Source organism: Pimephales promelas, chromosome 16 (genome assembly GCF_988280905.1).
Source record: "Pimephales promelas chromosome 16, fPimPro1.hap1.1, whole genome shotgun sequence".
NCBI classification, from domain to species: domain Eukaryota; kingdom Metazoa; phylum Chordata; class Actinopteri; order Cypriniformes; family Leuciscidae; genus Pimephales; species Pimephales promelas.
The window spans coordinates 20561242-20581883 of record NC_142784.1 but is presented as its reverse complement, the minus strand read 5'-3'; the positions used below and the strand labels follow the sequence as shown (position 1 = coordinate 20581883).

Genomic DNA, 20642 nt, shown 5'->3' with positions numbered 1-20642 from the left:
AAATGGAAGCTCTAGACCCTTCCAGAGCTGAGATATCGAAACTCAAAATTTCGGCCAGAAAAAAAAAACGACAGTGTTACCCCTTACGTTTTTTTTTTTCGGGTGAAAAATTAAGTATCTCCAATCTTCTCAAAACTCTGGATTCTGATAGAGGGCCACGAGACTTAGATCTGAGTGCAAAAATGGAGTCTCTAGACCCTTCCAGAGCTGAGATATCGAAACTCAAAATTTCGACCAGAAAAAAAAACGACAGTGTTACCCCTTACGTTTTTTTTTTCGGGTGAAAAATTAAGTATCCCCAATCTTCTCAAAACTCTGGATTCTGATAGAGGGCCATGAGACTTAGACCTGAGTGCAACAATGGAGTCTCTAGACCCTTCCAGAGCTGAGATATCGAAACTCAAAATTTCGACCAGAAAAAAAAAACGACAGTGTTACCCCTTACGTTTTTTTTTTTTCGGGTGAAAAATTAAGTTTCCCCAATCTTCTCAAAACTCTGGATTCTCATAGAGGGCCATGAGACTTAGACCTGAGTGCAACAATGGAGGCTCTAGACCCTTTCAGAGCTGAGATATCGAAACTCAAAATTTCGACCAGAAAAAAAAAAACGACAGTGTTACCCCTTACGTTTTTTTTTTCGGGTGAAAAATTAAGTATCCCCAATCTTCTCAAAACTCTGGATTCTGATAGAGGGCCATGAGACTTAGACCTGAGTGCAAAAATGGAAGCTCTAGACCCTTCCAGAGCTGAGATATCGAAACTCAAAATTTCGACCAGAAAAAAAAAACGACAGTGTTACCCCTTACGTTTTTTTTTTTCGGGTGAAAAATTAAGTATCTCCAATCTTCTCAAAACTCTGGATTCTGATAGAGGGCCACGAGACTTAGATCTGAGTGCAAAAATTGAGTCTCTAGACCCTTCCAGAGCTGAGATATCGAAACTCAAAATTTCGACCAGAAAAAAAAACGACAGTGTTACCCCTTACGTTTTTTTTTTTCGGGTGAAAAATTAAGTATCCCCAATCTTCTCAAAACTCTGGATTCTGATAGAGGGCCATGAGACTTAGACCTGAGTGCAAAAATGGAAGCTCTAGACCCTTCCAGAGCTGAGATATCGAAACTCAAAATTTCGACCAGAAAAAAAAAAAATGACTGTGTTACCCCTTACGGTTTTTTTTTTCGGGTGAAAAATTAAGTATCTCCAATCTTCTCAAAACTCTGGATTCTGATAGAGGGCCATAAGACTTAGACTTGAGTGCAAAAATGGAGGCTCTAGACCCTTCCAGAGCTGAGATATTGAGATCCTACGCACCAATAATGCCATTATGAATATCTCAATATCTCAACTCAGGAAGGGTCTAGAGCCTCATTTTTGCACTCAGGTGTAAGTCTCATGGCCCTCTATCAGAATTCAGAGTTTCAAGAAGATCAGAGAAACTCAAAATTTCGACCCGAAAAAAAAAAAAACGACAGTGGTACCGCTTTCGGTTTTTTTTTTTGGGGTGAGAAATTAAGTTTCTCCAATCTTCTCAAAACTCTGGATTCTGATAGAGGGCCATAAGACTTAGACCTGAATGTGGACGGTGGAATTATGGGATGCTACGTGGGATGTCCATATCTCAACTCTGGAAGGGTCTAGAGACTCCATTTTTGCACTCAGGTCTAACTCTCAAGGCCCCCTATCAGAATCTAGAGTTTCAAGAAGATTGGAGAAATTTTGAGTTGCTCTGATTCTCTTGAAACTCTGGATTCTGATAGAGGTACTTGGGACTTAGCCCTGAGTGCATATATATATATATATATATATATATAATTTATATATTCATATGACATGCTATTATGTTGTATATTCATGTCATTGTTATCCTATTATTGCCATCAAGGACATGAATTTATTGAGGAAAGGAACATTTGCCAGGTACGTGCTGTTTATTCAAAGAAAGAGCTTTATTAACACAAACACAGCTATGTACAAAGCATAGGAGAACATCTTCAAAGCACAGAAAACATGTCCTTCACCCTCTGAAGACATGGGACAACATACATACAGCACTACAGTTAAACAAATAAATCACAATTAAATATTGCATGTTTATTCGAAAATAAACTGTCCTGAATGGCATCAGAATTGGGCACCAGATATATCAAACACAATGTACAGTGGAGGCAGAATTATGAAAGGATGTAATTTAATGGGATAGTTCACTTTGAAATTAATTTTTGATATGTTTTAGCTTACCGAAAGGGCATCCAAGATAACATGTAGGTGTCTATGTTTCCACAGTATTTTCAATTTTATATATTAAAACTTTTTTATATATTAAAACTATTTTTTTAGGTCAAACCGTTCTTGTCCGTCAGTCATATATTGGAAGTCTATGGGGATCTCCTGAAAGAGCATGCACAGAGAAGTCCAAATTAAACATGATTTAATGACTCGTAAATGTAAGTACACATTGATGGCCTGAGATACGAAACGAGCGGTTTGTGTGAGAAAACGAACAGTATTTATATTGTTATTATAGATTACATATTTAGATATATCGAAATCATCTTCCATTGCGATTTCCTGTACATCTAAATATGTTTAGATCTTCAAAGTGAAAGGTAAAACTTCCGAAATCTCTGTGTAAACAATGAGTTACATACACGCGTGAGAGATCACTTCTGGCGCATGAACAGACCAAACCGAGCGCACCCTCAGATCACTTGGACGTGGCTGTGTTTACAAGAGGTAAAAACTGTATAAATACTGTTTTTTTTCTCACACAAACCGCTTGTTTCGTATCTTAAGCCATCAATGTGTACTTACAGTTACGAGTCATTAAATCATGTTTATTTGGACCTCTCTGTGCATGCTCTTTGAGGTGGTGACCATAGACCTGCATTATATGCCTGACAGACACGAACGGTTTGACCTAAAAATATCAAAATTAAAACTACTGCGGAAACAAAGACACCTACATCTTGGATGCCTGTGAGGTAAGCTAAAACATATAAAAAATTAATTTCAAAGTGAACTATCCCTTTAATTGAACTCTTAATTCAAGTCCCGTAGGCTTGGCTCATCAGGGGATAGTGAATCCTCCACAGCCAAGTCTTTACGACGCGTGCTTGAGGTGCTCAGACACGTTCACCTTGATGTACTCCTCAGTGTCTGCGGAACCGAATTTCATGATCCCTTCTGCAAAGTTGAAAAAGACAAATGATTTAGATGTATGCAAAGGCAATCTGCAATCATGCACCAAAGTCCCCACATTTGTAAGCAAAAATATGTTTCCTCTGCATCCGCTACCAATACTGGATTAATGCAAAGCCATCTCCACAAATGTTACCTGTAACACTTAGGCCGTCTACAAAAGGGGACTAAGCAGACTGTTCTTTTTTTTGAAAGCTTGTCAAGCATTTATTTATTAAGCATTGGATTTATTAGTTTCATATGGTTATACCTGAAATTAAAATAATTTTATAAATTTAATTTGTAATACAATGTTTCCTGTTGTATTTGTCTATGTGCACTGGAAGCCTCAGCACACAAACAAATTCCTTGTGTGTGCAAGCACACTTGGCAATAAAGCTCTTTCTGGTTCTAAGTAATACAGCAGTGATATGAAGACATGTGTGCCTCGCACCATCACTGTACTTGCCGTGACCCATCATGTCTGGACCTGAAGGTGTGCCTCAAACCATCACTGTGCAGGACCTGATGGTGGATCAAACGCTGGACCTAGTAACATTTTAAATTTAATAACTTGGCCATACATTTATAACTGAATATAACATGCCATGTTCCAGTTCTCTTTGGTGTTTTTGCAACTTTTTGGTGTTGTCTTAATCTCAAAGACATCTGTAAACACAGACGTTAATCCAAATTAGTTTAGTTTTACTGTTTATTTTACTGGGTCCTGTTTAAAAAAAAAGAGGATGAGATCACAACACATAACGTTACCCTGTTTAGGTGGTTTATCTCTTAACAGGGAAGGACACCTCACTCCTTACAACACCTGAGAGACAAAACAAATGGGTTAACAAACAGCTTAAAGATTTCACTCCATCACACAACAGTTAAGTGTTGCAGTTTTACAAACTAGGATAGTCTACACTACAGCATAAAAAAAGCATATTACGAACTTGAGTTTGTATGACCCTGGCACATATATTTTTTTTTTTCATAATTTGTGACGATATTCAGAGTAAACGCATTGGGGAAAGCCCACTGAACACCCGACGAGTTAGCTTGATTACTAGCAAAGAAAGAAGGGTAGCTAGCTAGCAGCCAGATAACAACGTGCAACCTACGTAGTGTTCCTGTACCAGTGAGGTGGAATCAGAGACAACACCTCTAAGTCTAACGGTTTACAATAAGACATGTTCCTTTCATGAACGGTAGAAGTGACTGAGGGTAACATCAACCAACCTTGCATAATCTGTGAGCCTAGTTAGCAACGAGCTAGTCAATCAGAACTTCATGGCATGCTGCTAGCGGTAAACGTGCAGTTTAGTGAGCCAAATTGTTCACATTTACATACAACTGAAAACGAATTAAGAGCATAAAGTTAACGCAAAACAATAAAAAACTGTGCCGTTAAGTCAAACGTCCTAACCATTGGCGGCAGTAACCACAGCAGGTTTGTGAAATTTAAGACAATAACGCTAAACTACCCAACACTTTTACACATGGACATAAGATTCACTATAGGCTGACCGAACTTACCTTCAATTTAGAGAAAACGATGGGTTCACCAGCGATGCATGGGCGGGATTTGTTAACTTTGTGCATGTCCACCTGATGTCCACTTCCGACGCAGTTCAACAATGCCTGACATAGTTCCCACATGACGTCACAACATACGGGCATTTGCAGACCCGGCGCCATTGCTGAGGGCAAAACATTAGAGGAAGCAATGCTAGTTGAACGAAGTGAAATTAGTTTCGTGCTTTAAAGTGGAAATGGTCATCTCCTGCTGCGTCAATGGATGATAAAATCGTGCCGGAGGTTCAGTTAAATCGGGATTTTACATTATACCCGTCATTAGACTCCATGGATGTGAGAAGAGCTTTTGTCCGAACAATGACGGAGATTATGGCTGGCAAGCATAAACAGGAAAGAAACTCACTCAAAACACGCAAGAATTTGTTTGACAAAAGCACAATGTTGTGTTTTATTACGAGTGTAAACAAATATAAGCCAACACATTGCAGTTTGAATAATGTCCTGTATGAACAAAATGACGAGGTATTAAAAACATACAAAACGACATTGTTTCCACTGTTTGATCTCACATTCCAGCATTGCAATCTCAGATTATGTCCCTATGATCCCGCGTATAATGTAGTTCCGCATTACATTAATTAAATTGCACGCGAGTTATTTATTTTTATATTCAGGCGAAATTTTGAGTTGCTCTGATCTAGGCAAATGAATCCTTTTCACTTTGAAAAAAATAAATCTTTTTTGCATTTTAAATAATAGAACACAACAGTGATCGTTCGTCAATAAAACAAAATTCCATTTTTCTCGGTTTAATGAAAACCAATAGGTCCTTATGGCAGAGGCGATTTCGTGTAGAATAGGTCAACATCCGGTTATAATATCTCTCCACTGGATCGTGTTAACACAAACGTGTAAGTTTCACGTTTGAGGGGATTAAACCGTGACATCTACACGTTTTCCAAAGAGGACCAACGTGATTATTTCACGTCTTGTCGTGATACCGGGTTGAATCAACAATTGCATTTGTGGCATGATGTTGATTTCTATGAAAATGAATCCCCTCCTTTAAAAAAAACAATAATGTAATATAGGTCACAGAGATGCACTTAGTGTGAAAGTAAATGTGGCGCAATATGTAAACATTAAAATGCTCAGTTTCAATAGTTTAGCCACTCAACATAAATTTAGTTAAAAAAACCCTGTTACTAACCTTCTGTGTATATCCAATTTAAGAACTTAGTTGACATGACAACATAACATAGCTCAAACCCTAAATTTTTAAAAGTGATTTACAGTTAAAAAAAAAAAAAAAAAAAACAGATTTATGCACATCAATAAAATGACAAACGTCATATTTCTGCTTTTAAATCCTTTCATAAATTGTACTTCCAAGGTAAGTTATTCATCGTAACCTGGATTTTTGCAAGTCAAATTTTACAAGCCACTTTTTACATGGTAATCAACATTATGCTACAAATGCTGTCGACTGAGCTTGACTTGTATTGAACCCAAAATATCTCTCAGAGGATAAAATAGAGGTGAAACTGAGCTGAACTCTGCTACAACAACTCATCTTGTTATTGTGCACATCTGTGGCCCTGTACTAAGCACTAAACATGACTATTGAAAGCAGCCGGCTGGTGTTACTTGTACACAGCCCGTCAGTGTAAGCATCAGCGAGGCTGATGAGTGAAGCATGGAGCCCTGTTCAATCGCATCTCCCAAGCCCTAAAGGACCCCTCTTGCTTTATCATCTAGCTTCTTTTGATCTAGGCGCTCTTCAGATAGTATGAATCACTGAAAGAGCAGGCGGACAAGAACGCTAAAAGAAACAGCTGCCATAATGCTGACACGATACACTTTCATACCATTTCTCACTGTCATCCTTACACATATATACTGAAGTTCAGGCCCACCCATAAAACAGTGCTTTACTAAGATAACAAAAAAAAAAAAAAAAAAAAACTTCACAAATTTCACTCCCATAGATATTGTCAGGATATCTAAAACTTGATGTTATATATACCAAAAAAAAAAAAAAAAGATACACAATTGTCATCATTTATTCAAGCTCATATCATTCCAAGCCTGTATGACGGAAGCCTTCTGTGGAACACACACACACACACAAAGATATTTGGAAGAAACAACATCACTGAAAAAAACAAAACAAAAAAAACAACTACATTTTTCATAAAATATTTTATTTTTTTGCTCCACAGACGAAAGTCATATGCAATGACATGAGGGTGAATAAATAATGACAGAATTTACATTTTTGGATGATCTATCCCTTCAAGCAACAAGACGCCATTTATACAGTGAAGTAAATGGTGCACACAGCTGTTCCCATGCCAAGGACAGCGCTCCAACAAGACTACCCACAGCAACAGAATACCGTTACAGAGCCACTGTAAGACCCCTTTAGACATGTGCAATGTGATCTACTGTGGCAGCCATTATGTCAAAGTATTGCATAAATGGAAAGAGCATTACACATCCCTCAGGTGTTTACATGCAAGTCTTGAGTAAATGTATTTTACTCAAGATTTATTACATCCTCACTGTTAGTACTGTAAATACTGGTTAATTTTTCCTAACCGTATTTTCTTAACATGAATAATTTATTTTAAATATGTTCAGTTGGCCTACATAAAAGTACATAGGCCTACAAGAACTCTTGTGATGTTTAATGTAATGCTAAGGTAACATTTTACAGTAGGTTTAATTTAATGCAAGAAGTTACAGGTTAATAATAGTAATGATTATTTTGTTTATTATTAGGTTCCTGTGATGAATGATATATGATTTCCAGCATTCAGGTTAATGTTAATTTCTACATAAATGTTTTGAACTGAATAGCATATTTATAAATATAAGCAACTTTATAGATATACAGACTGATATCATGAAATATAATTAACCTAGATTTAAAAATTGCATTGTTAGTTAGTAATGGCATTGACTAATGTTACCTAATTAAACCTTCTTGTTCTTTGTCGAAACAATGTCAGAACCAAAATTGAAAAGATTTTGTCCATTTTTTAAATTACTGACATAAGAATAGGGAAAGACATCATCATCAGAGTGTAGCCTGGTGGACAGGTTTAGATGTTCCTGTTGCCTTTAAGCACCTCTTTACCAGTGTCTTGCCCAGTGTGATTTACATTGATTGGATTGCAGGCCTGGGCCAGACATAGAGCTCTTCCTCTGGGTATTAGAGCGCATGCTTTCAGTGCCGCTTTTTACACAGTGCAGGCCTGAGCAGTTGTACATTTGTAAATGCAATGAAATGATTCAGCCCCTCCCCCCCCAAAAAAAAGTAATGCACTGTAGTGGAACTTTTCTGGTGCAATGAGGCTGTTTAGCTGCCCGCTGTTTAAAAGACCTGCCATTAAAAAAGCACTCAGAGTTTATAAGGGGAATCAATCTTTTCGCAGCTTTTGGATTTTTCATGTGAAGAATTTACTCAAGGTAGCTCTATTGATTTGTTTTATGACGGCGTCTGCTATATTAGCATATTCTGTCTGTCATCTCAGCTTCTCCTGTATCTGAACAAAATGGAGATCCCACATTTTATAGAGCGGCTCTTTCAAAGCAGAGTCAATCCCTAAAAATATATATCTGCCCAAAAGCAAATCAGTACCAGGTACAGATCATGACTCCTTATATGGGATTGTCGAGGATAACAGTTAGGTTTTAAGCTTAACTTTAGGTTTTATGAATTTTTTTGAAGCGTAACCTTTTATGGTAGAGCCGCTTGAGATGTTTTGCAGAGCTGACTGGGGATGCTTCAGCCCGCAGCCTCCTTCTTTGAGATTTAAGTGACCTCTTGTGCCTCTTTAACAACTAATCTGTCCTAAAAACAGGTTAAGCTGTTATCTGATCACTAATCGTGTACTCATCCGCCCAAAACAAACACTTCCCGTGATTCTCTTGCATGTAAGGCATGTTAAAACCCTCGAAAGAGCCGATAAGACGGTCTCATCCATGCTTACTGTCAGTGCTCAGCTGTTGCACACGCAACCCGGCCCTAAGTCAATCGGAGGAAAAAGCTGTTCCTGTAGTGAGCAATAAAGATGGCATTGAGATACTTGAATGACACAAATGGGATAAGCCTGTGTAGATGCGATTGAAAGCGAATGACTTCTCTGAGCACAAAAGCGCATTAACACCAAGTTTTCAAGTTAGATCTAAATGGCATTTAGGGACAAATACACAGTAGTAAGTGAATAAAAACAACTTGGTTGCCGTTATAAAAAAAGAAAAAAGAAAAAAAAAAAAGATTAGTAAAATGAAATAAAGTAGGCCTACTAAACTATTTCTCACTATGTACAACGATGAAGCTCTAGCTTTTCTGTGTGGTTCAAAGTTAAGGCACTATTTTAAAGCCTGATGACATCATTTACATTCTCCTTAGGCGGATGTTCCCCAGCTACAAAGTTAAAGTCACAGGAATGAACCCAAAAACCAAATACATCCTATTAACTGACATCATTCCGGCTGATGACCATCGGTACAAGTTCTGTGACAACAAGTGGTGAGTTAACGTCCATCTTTAATGTTTCTGCAGAAGACGACTGTCATGTTTGATTCTGTTTTTATCTTCTGTTTGCATTCTTAGTCACATGTCCTTTGTTTTCCAGCCACTTTTCTGTTACCACGTCTCCCATCATTAGTTCATCTTCGTCACTTGTGTCTTGTAATCACCTTCTTCTGTGTCACCTGGTTTGGTTAATCAATGTCTGTATTTAGTTCAGTCACTCAGTAGTTTGTCTTATGTTACGTTGTGTTTGCTTCTGCATGCCTATATCCGTGCAAGATATTTTGAAAAGTTATATTATTTTGGAATCTGGACTCTGCCTTTTCATCTCCCAGCACCACAACCGTGACAACGACATTCCTTCTGTCTCACAACAGCATAATTAGAGTGAACACATTCTAGAAAGTTTATGGATACTCTAAGCCATTGGACATTCAGCTGTAACACGCAATAGCAAAAGTGACTGGAGTTCGCTTGAGGCATCTGAACAAACACTTATCCAGATTACACTGCAAAGAAACAAAAATGAGTATATTTTATATTCTGCTGTCTCCTCCTATCTATGTTTCTTAATTTGTTGACATGGGTGGACAAATGCCGCAATCCATATCCATAGTACAGATACACAATTTTTAACACTAAAAGGGAATTTTATAGTTATTAATATTAAAATACATTTTTAATATTAATAATAATTATATTATAAGTAATGATTGTCAAAAGTTTAATGATACCTTGTGATATATTGAATATAATGGCCTTGTTTCCAACACTTTTCTTATAATGATAATTGATCCAATTAAACATGTTTGCAAAGGCCAACACTGAAGGAAACTCAAATTAATTATTTATAAGCAAACAATATGCAGTCTATATCAGTTTATCCATCCAATGCTACTTCTGGCTGTGGATTGTCATTAGCACACAGTTAATAACTGTAGGCCACAGCAGTCTGTCAAAACCAATGGGCTTAAAACAGCTGGGCTATGCATGTTGTCCTCTTTTTGACCCTGCACCTCTGGCAATGCCACTAGATACACACACTATTCACCCATGCAACCATCGGCACCACAAATAAGTCAGATCTGCATGTATCCAGCATGGAAAAAACCTAAACAAAATAATGATGGCACGCACGTCTCAATGAATTGCATGTTTTGTCACGAGAACGAGCATTTTATGAGCATTTTTCAAAATCTGTGGGATAAACTGGAATTTCACCATTTGCCAGCATCGGCTCTGGAGATCTTCAGCAACACCTTCAAGGCACACAATTAGCAGTGATGTTTTGGTCAAAGCAGCAACCAGCCTTTGGGAAGTATTCCCAAAATGTTTTAGACCTAACCTCTCGTGCTCTGATTATTAATGCGCAGATGTTCTGCATAAAGCCTTTCTGTAGCCTGCTGCTATATCCTATAGAATTTACGTGACACTGGAAAAAAAAGTTTTCCTTTTAAAAGCGCTATGGCATGATGTCAGAGGTGCTGGAAAGCTATGTAGTACTAAAAGAAACTCTGGGGACTGAGCCTAATTCACCACACCAAACCAACAACTGTAAGCTGTAGGTCTTTTGCAAATGTTGCTGGTGCCTTTTCAGTGTCAAAAAAAATTGCTCTTGATCTTCTCCATAGGATGGTGGCAGGAAAAGCAGAGCCTGCCATGCCGGGAAGACTCTACGTCCACCCAGACTCTCCTGCAACAGGGGCCCACTGGATGAGACAGCTGGTCTCCTTCCAAAAGCTGAAGCTCACAAACAACCACCTTGATCCTTTCGGGCATGTGAGTGTCCATATTCAGATATTTGATATTAAAATGTGCAAATTTGCAGTGTGCAAAGAAGAGAGCATTAATTTTTGTTTACAATTAGCGAAAGAGGAAACAGATCTTTTTTTTATTGTACATACATGGTTATGGGGAAAAAAGTAGAGCAGGGGCTTGATATGAGTCTGTTCTTTCTTTTGATAGGCTTTATTGCATATTCAGATATTCATACAACAAAATATTATTGAGGTCTTTGTGAAAATGGTCAAAAACTTTGCAACTTAAAAAAAAAATTCTGTAACATAATTCCATAAATCTGTCTGTCTGTCTGTAAGACTTTTTTAAACATTCAAGCAAGGCTGTCAAGCCAACATGTTAAAATTAAAATTTCCTTGTGAAAAATTAAATTTACACAATTTCAGTTTGTGAACTTACTCCAAATTAAATTTGACTTTCAAGGTATGAATACACTTCATGTGAGAGCTATGGTATAGGTCAACTTGAGAATCTCCTACTTTCTATAGAGAAGAGAAACAGTGGAGCAGAGGTGAGGAGTCTGACCATGGCAGCACTGCCCAAAGGAGCCTGTGGACCTAGCTTGTCTGATGCAATAACATCAGAAACAAGCTCATTAGGTTCATAACCTGTCAGAATGACACAAAGTTGGCCTGTCAGGATTAGTTGAATGCTTAGGAAGTGATAAGGGCGAGTAATGAGCAGGGAAAGAGGTTGTTAAGCTCTACTGACGCCCACAACAGCAGGGACACCACGGCTGGCTGAGAGCCCCAACACAGGCCACCACTGTAGCCATAGTGCACCAACACAAGCCACAGTCAAAACATACACTAAAGCTTAATACACAGATATTACAATTGTGCTCATCAATATTTTGTAATGTTATGACTAACAATCAATACATGGCAGATATAAGTTTTTGGTCACACTTTAGATCAGTCTCCAATTCTCACTATTATGAATTTTGCCTCAAACTCCTAATTACTGCTTATAATAGTTAAGCCAATATCCTTGTAATATGCATGCTAATAAACAACTAGTTAATAGAGAGAATTGGACCCTAAACTTAAGTGTTACCCTTTAAAAAAAAAAAAAAAAAAAAATATATATATATATATATATGTGTATGTTATCACGTCACTTTATAGGCCAAAATGCGGAAGTGAGTAGGATTTTAGCACTCCCGGTTCCCTCACTCTAAAGTCTATGGGATTTTTGAATCGGTTTTTGCTAAATCGCCTGAAATAAGGTCTGTGGTGAACAAAGCCTTTAAATATTTTCATGTATTGATCTATGACATAAAACACACCAGTTATAACCTGCGTGTTGTTTTTTAAAAATGTATTGTGTCTGCTTGTTTTTTTTTTTTTGTATTTTATTTTATAGGTTTCAAAATGCATAAATTTTAGATTAACTTGTAAAGATTATCTTGATAGACAACAGGGTGCGATTGTCTATCCCTCGATATACCCTTGATATACAGGGTGCGATTCGAAAAAAAAAACAACAAAAAAAAACAGAGGGGTTGGGGGGGGGGGATGTATTTTGAAACATTTTTATACATAAAAATAAATCATACGAACATGCACTTCATTATTGCAGGAATTGTAAAATATTTTTTCTTATTAAGTAGCCTAACGCAATATTTTTACTCTAATAGATTATCTTTCCCCACACATACGAACTGTGATCATGCACAATGAAAAAACATCCTATCAATAAATGAAGGAAATATATCAGCCTCTGCTGATCACGGATTGATTGCAAAGTTAAACCATCACAGTAGAATTATCTGTGGAAGTCAAGTCGCCTCATTTGCGCGTCTATCGCGCTAAACGCCTCAATCGCGCCGCAGGACATCTAGAAGCGCGTAAACGCTTCTTTACTTTTGAAAACACTCGCACCAGAAGCTCAAGAGTGAGCGACAAAAAAAAAAAAAACTTTGCAGAAGTGATGACGTCACTTTGTAGGACAACTCGGAAGTTAGATCGCATGGGTTCCCTCGATCGAAAAGCTATGCATTTTCCCCAGACTTTTGGAAAATCGACAGAAAATCATCAAAGAGTTGTGACCCTTGCACGTTTTGTCTATCAAAATAATCTTTACAAGTTAATCTAAAAAAAAAAAAAAAAAAACAAGCAGACACAATACATTTTTTTTTTTTTTTTAAAAAACAAGCAGGTTATAACTGGTGTATTTTATGTCATAGACCAATACGTGAAAATATTTAGAGGCTTTGTTCACCACAGACCTTATTTCAGGCGATTTGGCAAAAAACGATTCAAAAATCCCATAGACTTTAGAGTGAGGGAACCGGGAGTGCTAAAATGCTAACTCACTTCCGCATTTTGGCCTACAAAGTGACGTGATAACTTCGGCACTCTATAGAGTCAGTGTAACACTGTATGTGTAACTTCGGCCATTCTCAGTGGTGTGACTGGGACTCTAACTCTGCTTGACATCATAGAAACAGATAATCAGACTGTGATGTTTATTCCCGCTTCTGTAATATGTTTGTGAGGGGCAGAGTTGGATCCAGATCTAAGGGGTGGAGATGGGTAGGATTAGGGGTGGGGTTAGGGATCAGGGGGCGGAGATGGGTAGGATTAGGGGTGGGGTTAGGGATCAGGGGGTGGAGATAAGTAGGTTTAGGTATATGTAAGGTGGGAGGAGTTGGATCTGGATCCAACTTCTCCCCCTGGATTTCATGTTCTGCAGTGAGGACCTTCTCCTTTCTAGCATACATATATATAGTTTATAAACAGTTCTTAGCTTTCGGCAATATTATTGATTTGACTGCACTGACACTATTGAGCGAGAACTGAACTGAGCTGGATAATGACATCACTCTTTTCTGCAGAGCTGCTTAATATTGTATTTGAATTAATTTCATAATTTACCAATTTTAGTTATTGAACCAAACTAAATCAACATTGAATTCTGTTTTCATCACTGATCACTATTTTCCTGTTTTTCACTGTAATTCTAGATACGATCTGCATTAAAGCGTTATATAAAGTTGCCTTGACTTCGTTGTTTTTCAAAAGTATGGGGTAAGATTAAAAATATCGTTTTAATATGTTTATATTATATGTAAATGTAGATTTATAATGTCACAAAAGGTGTACATTAAAAAAGCTTTTTCTAATAGTCAGTGAATTCTGAAAAATTATCAGGTTTCCACAAAAATATTAAAGGTTCTCCAAGCGATGTGGGGCCAAAAAAGTTTGTCACATACATCAAACGTCTCCTCACTATCGGCTAGCTGCCTGTCCCCTAAACACACTGTAAAAAAACGCGGTCTCTGTAGACACCACAGGCTCCACAAACGGCAACAAAAACAATCATGTCTCACCCGGACCACGAAACCTAACAAACAGTGTTCCAGCCAATCACTGGCAAGAAGTATTTGAGGGTGGGTCTGGGGGGTTAGTGCGCGTGCACATGAAGGGGGTGTGTGTGTGAAGGAGAGCGAAGCATCAGAGGGAAGTTTGAAAAATGGCCGACACACGACCAAATAGACGTCGTTCTGAAGAATAAATTAAAAAAAGAAGGAGTCGGATAAAGAACGTGCGAAGTTCCGAATTTACATCGGTAGCAAAGCTTTTGAACGATGGCGAGAACTCCGGCGGCAGAAGGGCTTTCAGTCCGACATTCAGGTTGCTCTGTTTTTTCTGGACAGGTGGGTAACGTTAAATTGTTTTTTTTTCTTCTAAATTGACGCTTATGTTCGCCAAACACACACAAGGATATAATTAGCTAGAAATCCACGTTCACAATTATTTCAGGAGGAGATGAGATGCGGAGGAGGGAGGGTCTAGCTAGCCTCCGATTTGTTTGAAAATATTCAGAACGTCAACACCCAGGATCGCTTAGAGAACCTTTAAGCAGCAAAATTTGTTTTCAAAATTGATAATATAATTTTGTGATATCAGAAAGATTTCTGAAGGATCATGTGCCACTGAAGGCTGTACTTCAGCTTTGCCATCACAGGAATACATTATAAATAAATTATACTTTCAAAATATATTGAAATAGAAAACTGTTCTTTTCACTACCTGACCAAATTGAAATTCTTCTCTTTTAGAGTACTCAACTTTATAACTACTTTTAAATTGTGATTTATTTATGTCTTCACTTCACCAAGCTTTGATTTCTTTTGCTACACCACTGACCGCACAGACACCCAACACCCACAGATATTTATAAGCAACTTGCTGTGGACTGAACGCACAAGAATTTTTTCGATGCAAGGCCATCTAGCTGTAAGGTCACATGACACAATCCCCCAAAATAGAGCTTACATTAAGAGAAAACGGAGATGAAAGGCAGCCCCAGAGTCTGCATTGATCTGACAAAGGTGCTTGATTAATATACTTGGACAGCACACATCCCATCTGAATCATCAATGCAGTTTGCATCACATGGTTACCTCAAGACGCCAGCCAGCCAACCAGGCAAAGGTCACATGCGTCTGCACTCACCAAATGAAGCGCACAAACCATTCATTTGGCTGAGGCTACCGTCTGTGTCTGTGATGGGGGGATTGACCTGGGGTTGCCCTCTGTTCTCTAGTGCTCCTAACTCCTCTTCGAAAAGTGCAGCAACGAGAAGCTGCCTCGCTCTCTGTCTGAGAGTCGACATAACAAAGGGAAAGGCCCTGATGCTCATTGGCCCTGACAGATCTGTGTTGGGGATGACCCTAACTAAACGCTTCACTGAACACCAGACACATGGACACACTGAGCAGACTGGTGCCGCTAGAACACTATGACCAAACACACATACACAAAGGATCTTGCAGTTCTCTCGACATATCTATTGATGCCGTCTCATTAACATATACTGTACACCAACAGCTTCATTAGTGGTCAATGTACAGTTTTTACATTTTTTCTGAAATATTGATCAGATCATTCATACAGGTTTTTATACATGCACAGCTTTAGAAATTTAGACAACAATGAATATATAAATATAATATTGCCATATATAAAAACAAGAATTTTAGACATTTTAGAATGATTTTTAGATACATTTTTTTTTTGTATTGATTTGATCAAATAATGCAGCAGCAGCCTGGGTGAGCATAGAACATTTTTTTCTAAAACATTAAAAAAATACTACAACCCAAAACTTTTAAATGTAAACTTTTTGCCTAAATGAAATAATATAATATAAATATTAAATAAAATATTATATTACGGAGACTTCAGATGCCCCAACACCTGCGATGTTCAGAGACGACTCAACGCTGGTGATATGTAATGCCCTAAATTAATACATGATTAACTAACTGTATTTTTCTATGTCTGAAATGCACTTTATGTAAATGTAAATTCAATTAAATTCAAATTTAAATCACATATATTTGTATAGCTATATTTTGATGTTTTATAGAGCTCAATAAATCAAATTTAACCTATTTATTCAATATTCTGTCAACATAAGGTTTCGTTAAGATTTGTACGTCTCCAAAATTGTTCACACATAAAGTGCTGTCAGTCTGTTAATAATGTAAATTTCAAATGTATGAAATGCGCTTGAACCAAACTTTACATGCCAATACATATGATTACTGATGAGATTATTACATTTTCATGTGCAAAATAATGGAAAATGTCTCTTTCTCAATCTATCCTAATGTAGGCTTGCATTTCTGTTCACAGATCATCTTGAACTCAATGCACAAATACCAGCCCAGGTTACACATTGTGAAAGCTGATGAAAACAATGCCTTTGGATCTAAGAACACAGCCTACTGTACTCATGTCTTCCATGAGACAGCCTTCATCTCCGTTACATCCTATCAGAACCATAAGGTACCATTAGAACCTGTCTCACAATCACATGCAGTTATACATTGTCCTACAATTGCTAACTTGTTTGTTTCTTCATAGATCACCCAGTTAAAAATTGAGAACAATCCTTTTGCCAAAGGTTTCCGAGGCAGTGACGAGGGCGATTTGCGTGTGTCCAGACTTCAAGGGTAAGATTATCATTTAAAATATGCTGCATAATGTACCAAAGATTGTAGTCTTACTGATCAAGTGCCCATTTTCCTAGGAAAGATTACCCTGCGATTTCTAAGAACATGGTCCGGCAGCGGCTTATCTCATCACATGGTCACCTGTCAGGAAAACTGGGGACAGGTGTGCTGAGTAGCCACTCACAGGTGGTTTCTCACTATCAGTATGACAGCGGCGTCCCCCTGCCGAATTCTGATTCCCAGGAAGCTCTCTCTCACCCCTTCCCATCTAGCAGAGAATCCAGCCTTCTTTACCACTGCTTTAAGCACAGAGGTATAGCGCTGTGGCAACCAGCTTATTTACCAAAGACTTGTTAATCCTGACTCAGAACACACAATATTGGTATATCGGTTATTGGTCTATAGATATCAGCCTTTTTTATATAATCCATATCAGCTATGCTCATTTCCTGTATTGTTTACATTTAGATTGCCTGTGCAGTCATCTAACGTTCACTAAAAGTTTACATTTAATCATATTTTAATAACACTGAAATGAAAAATTGCTGAGCTGTTTTAACCCAACTTTGGGTCAAATATGGACAAACCCAGCCATTGGGTTACATTTTTTATTACATTTTTAAACCAACTGTTTGGGTTTGTCCATATTTGACCCAAAGTTGGGTTAAAACAACCCAGCATTTTTAGAGTGATATGATGCATAAATTTACTAGCATTTAAAATGATTCACACCAATAATTTTATAAGCTGCAATTGAATTTAGGCATCATAAATCAAAATGTTGCTGTATTTAAATGCATAGCATAACATAGCATAGCATAGCACAACATAACATAGCATAGCGTAACATAACAAGACAGATTTAAAGTGCAGTTTTCAAAATCCATTGCATTTTCAAACCTTGTGGATTCATACATGATATTTTATTCTAGATAACGCAAGACATTTGGACCTGGGATGCAAACGACCCTATCTTGACACAACAGCCTCTGCGGTTTCTGAGGAGCACTACTTCCGCTCCCCTCCTTCCTACGATCCACCTCTGCTGTCCCATCCATACTGCAGCGAGGCTTTAGGTTCTAGAGAGGCATGCATGTATGGAGGAATGGAGGGAGAGGCAGGGGGCGCAGTGGGTACCGATGACCTCCCTGCCCCGTCACTGAACTGCAATATGTGGGCGTCAGTGCAGCCGTATCCTCGCTACGGCATGCAAACTGTGGAGTCTGTGCAATACCAGCCCTTCACAGCACACTTCAACAGCACAGCCTCCGCGGTTCCCCACCACTCATCGTCCATGCAGCGTCCACATCCAGCACCTCCCGACCTAGTCACATTTACCACACAGCGGGTGTTGCCACCGACGGCATCTTCAGCATCCTCCTCCCCCTCCGACCCCACCCCCCGTGACAGAGCACATTCCTCGCTTTTTCATAGGAAGCCTGGGTCGCCGTTACGTTCACAAAGGGATTTCACAGGCTATCCGAACCATAGCCCTACTTCAACCCGAGAATCAGCTTATCAGTTCCAAACAGGGCTGAGCAGTGTTGGGCCTCACTGGACAGACAGTTAAACGGCCACCGTCCACAACTATATTCCTCTGCAGCTTAGAGAAACAAACTCTCTGTGAACAACAGCTGCAATGAGATTATTTTTACAGCCATGATGCTAAATTGTAAAGCAAAGCCATAATCTATTTACCCTCATAGTATAGGAAGCCCACAGTTTGTGGCACTGTATATTTATTTGAATTTGAGATATGATCAGAGTTGTTGTTCATGCGCAGGTGGTGAAGCCAAGCACAAACAGCCAACTTAATGCACTAGTGTTGGCATTAAAGGGATAGTTAATCTAAAAATGAAAACGTCATTCCAAAGCTGTTCTTCGGTGAAAAAACATTTTTTTAATGGGTCAGCTGTGTTTGTAGCGAATGTCAATTGGTGTTTAATGCAACATTGGATCCCACTGACTTGAAAAGAGATTATTTTTCAAAATTCATACAATTTTGGAATGACATGAGGCATGAATATGACATTTAATTTTTTGGTGAACTGTCCCTTTAAGAGGAACCTTATCAGGGCTTAATTTTTGTATATAGCACAACATGTGCCAGCTGCATTTTGCTACACTTGGGAGACTTTATGTATTGAGTGCAAAAAAGTCAGTGGATTATACCGAGAAGTTTATTTGTTAGTTAACCTAAACATACTTAGTTAATGAGGCTGCTTTTTTCCCTCTTAAAATGTTAAGAGTGTGCAAAACATGTGCCAAGTCCAAAGATTGGTTATTTACTGGGTGTTATTAAGAGATCCTTATTATTTCCTAATAATGCAATAAAGTTTTAAACAAAAAAGTTTTTTTTTATTATATATATATATATATATATATATATATATATGTATATATATATCTTTATTAATGTATCTGGAATTGCTAATGTACTGATGCTATGCAATTGCTACTATTTCTTTGTAATGCCATCACAACAATGAAACTATTAAATATTAAAACACCTCTTCCATAATCAAATGATAGAAAATTATATTTGTGGTAAAAAAACAAATACAGATCAGACCTACAGCTCAAAATAAAGCTCACTGAGAAAATACCCATGAAATCTTTATCTTAGTGGTCTTGGATTGGCTCCTATACTTATACTCCATTTTAGTTGGACTATCTGGATTGTAGGGCCTGTTGAACAATATGTGCTACAAGTTAAGTATTTGAGTTATGAGTTTGGCACCAATCATTGTCTGAATTTGTTTGATTAGTTCAATGCAACATCAGAAAAGCTCATTGAAACCAGATGGAAGCCTAAAAATGATCATTAAGAAAAGAATAGAGAACAGTTTAGGCTAGGTTGGAAAATCCTTAAGAGGTCGACAATGTAAACCAGCCTTCGTGGGCAGGCACCCACAAGTCAAATTAAAAAAGGATGGGGTATCACTGGTAAGCACTGTGATTCTAATGAAGAAAAGCAGGATGTGGTAAGGGAACATAGTGGTGATTTTACTCGAACTGTCATTTAAGTTGACAAATCTGACAAAAAGAGACAGTTCATTTACTATGTAACAAATTTTCTCCATAGTTATTTCTGTTGTTTGCACGTTAAATAAACTGTACCTTTTTAGAGATTACATTATGTAACATTGTTTCCAAGACCTCCAGTTTGAACAGACCATGAAACCAAATTGGCCTATATATTGGTTAATTAACATAACTAACAACATGTTAATAATGATCTACAGACAACACTCAAATTTCAACTTACCCGCTTGTTAGATGGTAAAATTCCAGCTGTGTTTTTTGTGAACTGTAGGTTGATTTTTAGTTGTGTTATTAAGGGGTTTGCCTTGTCAAGCAGTTACTCAAAATCAGTCTAAAAAAAAATGATTTTTTTAAACAGATTACTTACAAAATAATGTTTCATTTTAATCAATCAGTTATCAGCCATAAGGTCAAATCAGTTTTTTTTATAACAATGCATCAATAAATATGCTATGCTACACTGAATGTACACCATTTAGGCTATAATGTTTTCAGATTAAAAACGTAAGGATTTCTTTAGTCACATTGAATAAGAGTGTCTGCTAAACTATGTTTTCATCTATGATTCATTCATAA

At 37.7% G+C, this 20642-nt stretch overlaps 2 protein-coding genes across 4 annotated transcripts in view; one reads left to right on the top strand and one right to left on the bottom strand.

Annotated features, from left to right (window-relative positions):
- Window positions 1-2998: 2998 nt before the first annotated feature.
- brip1 (BRCA1 interacting DNA helicase 1) overlaps window positions 2999-20642 on the bottom strand; it is a 74410-nt gene continuing 56766 nt past the window's right edge. For 2 of the 3 annotated variants that reach the window (XR_016146865.1, XR_016146866.1), the window contains exons 22-25: window positions 4714-4877; window positions 3949-4003; window positions 3632-3726; window positions 3000-3183 (exon numbers count right to left, since the gene is read on the bottom strand). The gene's annotated coding sequence lies outside the window, so the exon portion shown is untranslated. Of the gene's footprint in view, window positions 3184-3631; window positions 3727-3948; window positions 4004-4713; window positions 4878-20642 lie in introns of all 3 variants that reach the window. The other variant, XR_016146867.1, reaches the window with a different exon arrangement.
- LOC120478854 (T-box transcription factor TBX4) lies at window positions 8950-19370 on the top strand. The gene is made up of 6 exons (XM_089121202.1): window positions 8950-9253; window positions 10888-11035; window positions 16702-16854; window positions 16933-17021; window positions 17099-17334; window positions 17954-19370. Exons 1-6 carry the CDS (start codon window positions 9138-9140, stop codon window positions 18589-18591), a joined length of 1380 nt encoding a protein of 459 aa, XP_088977328.1. The 5' UTR covers window positions 8950-9137; the 3' UTR covers window positions 18592-19370.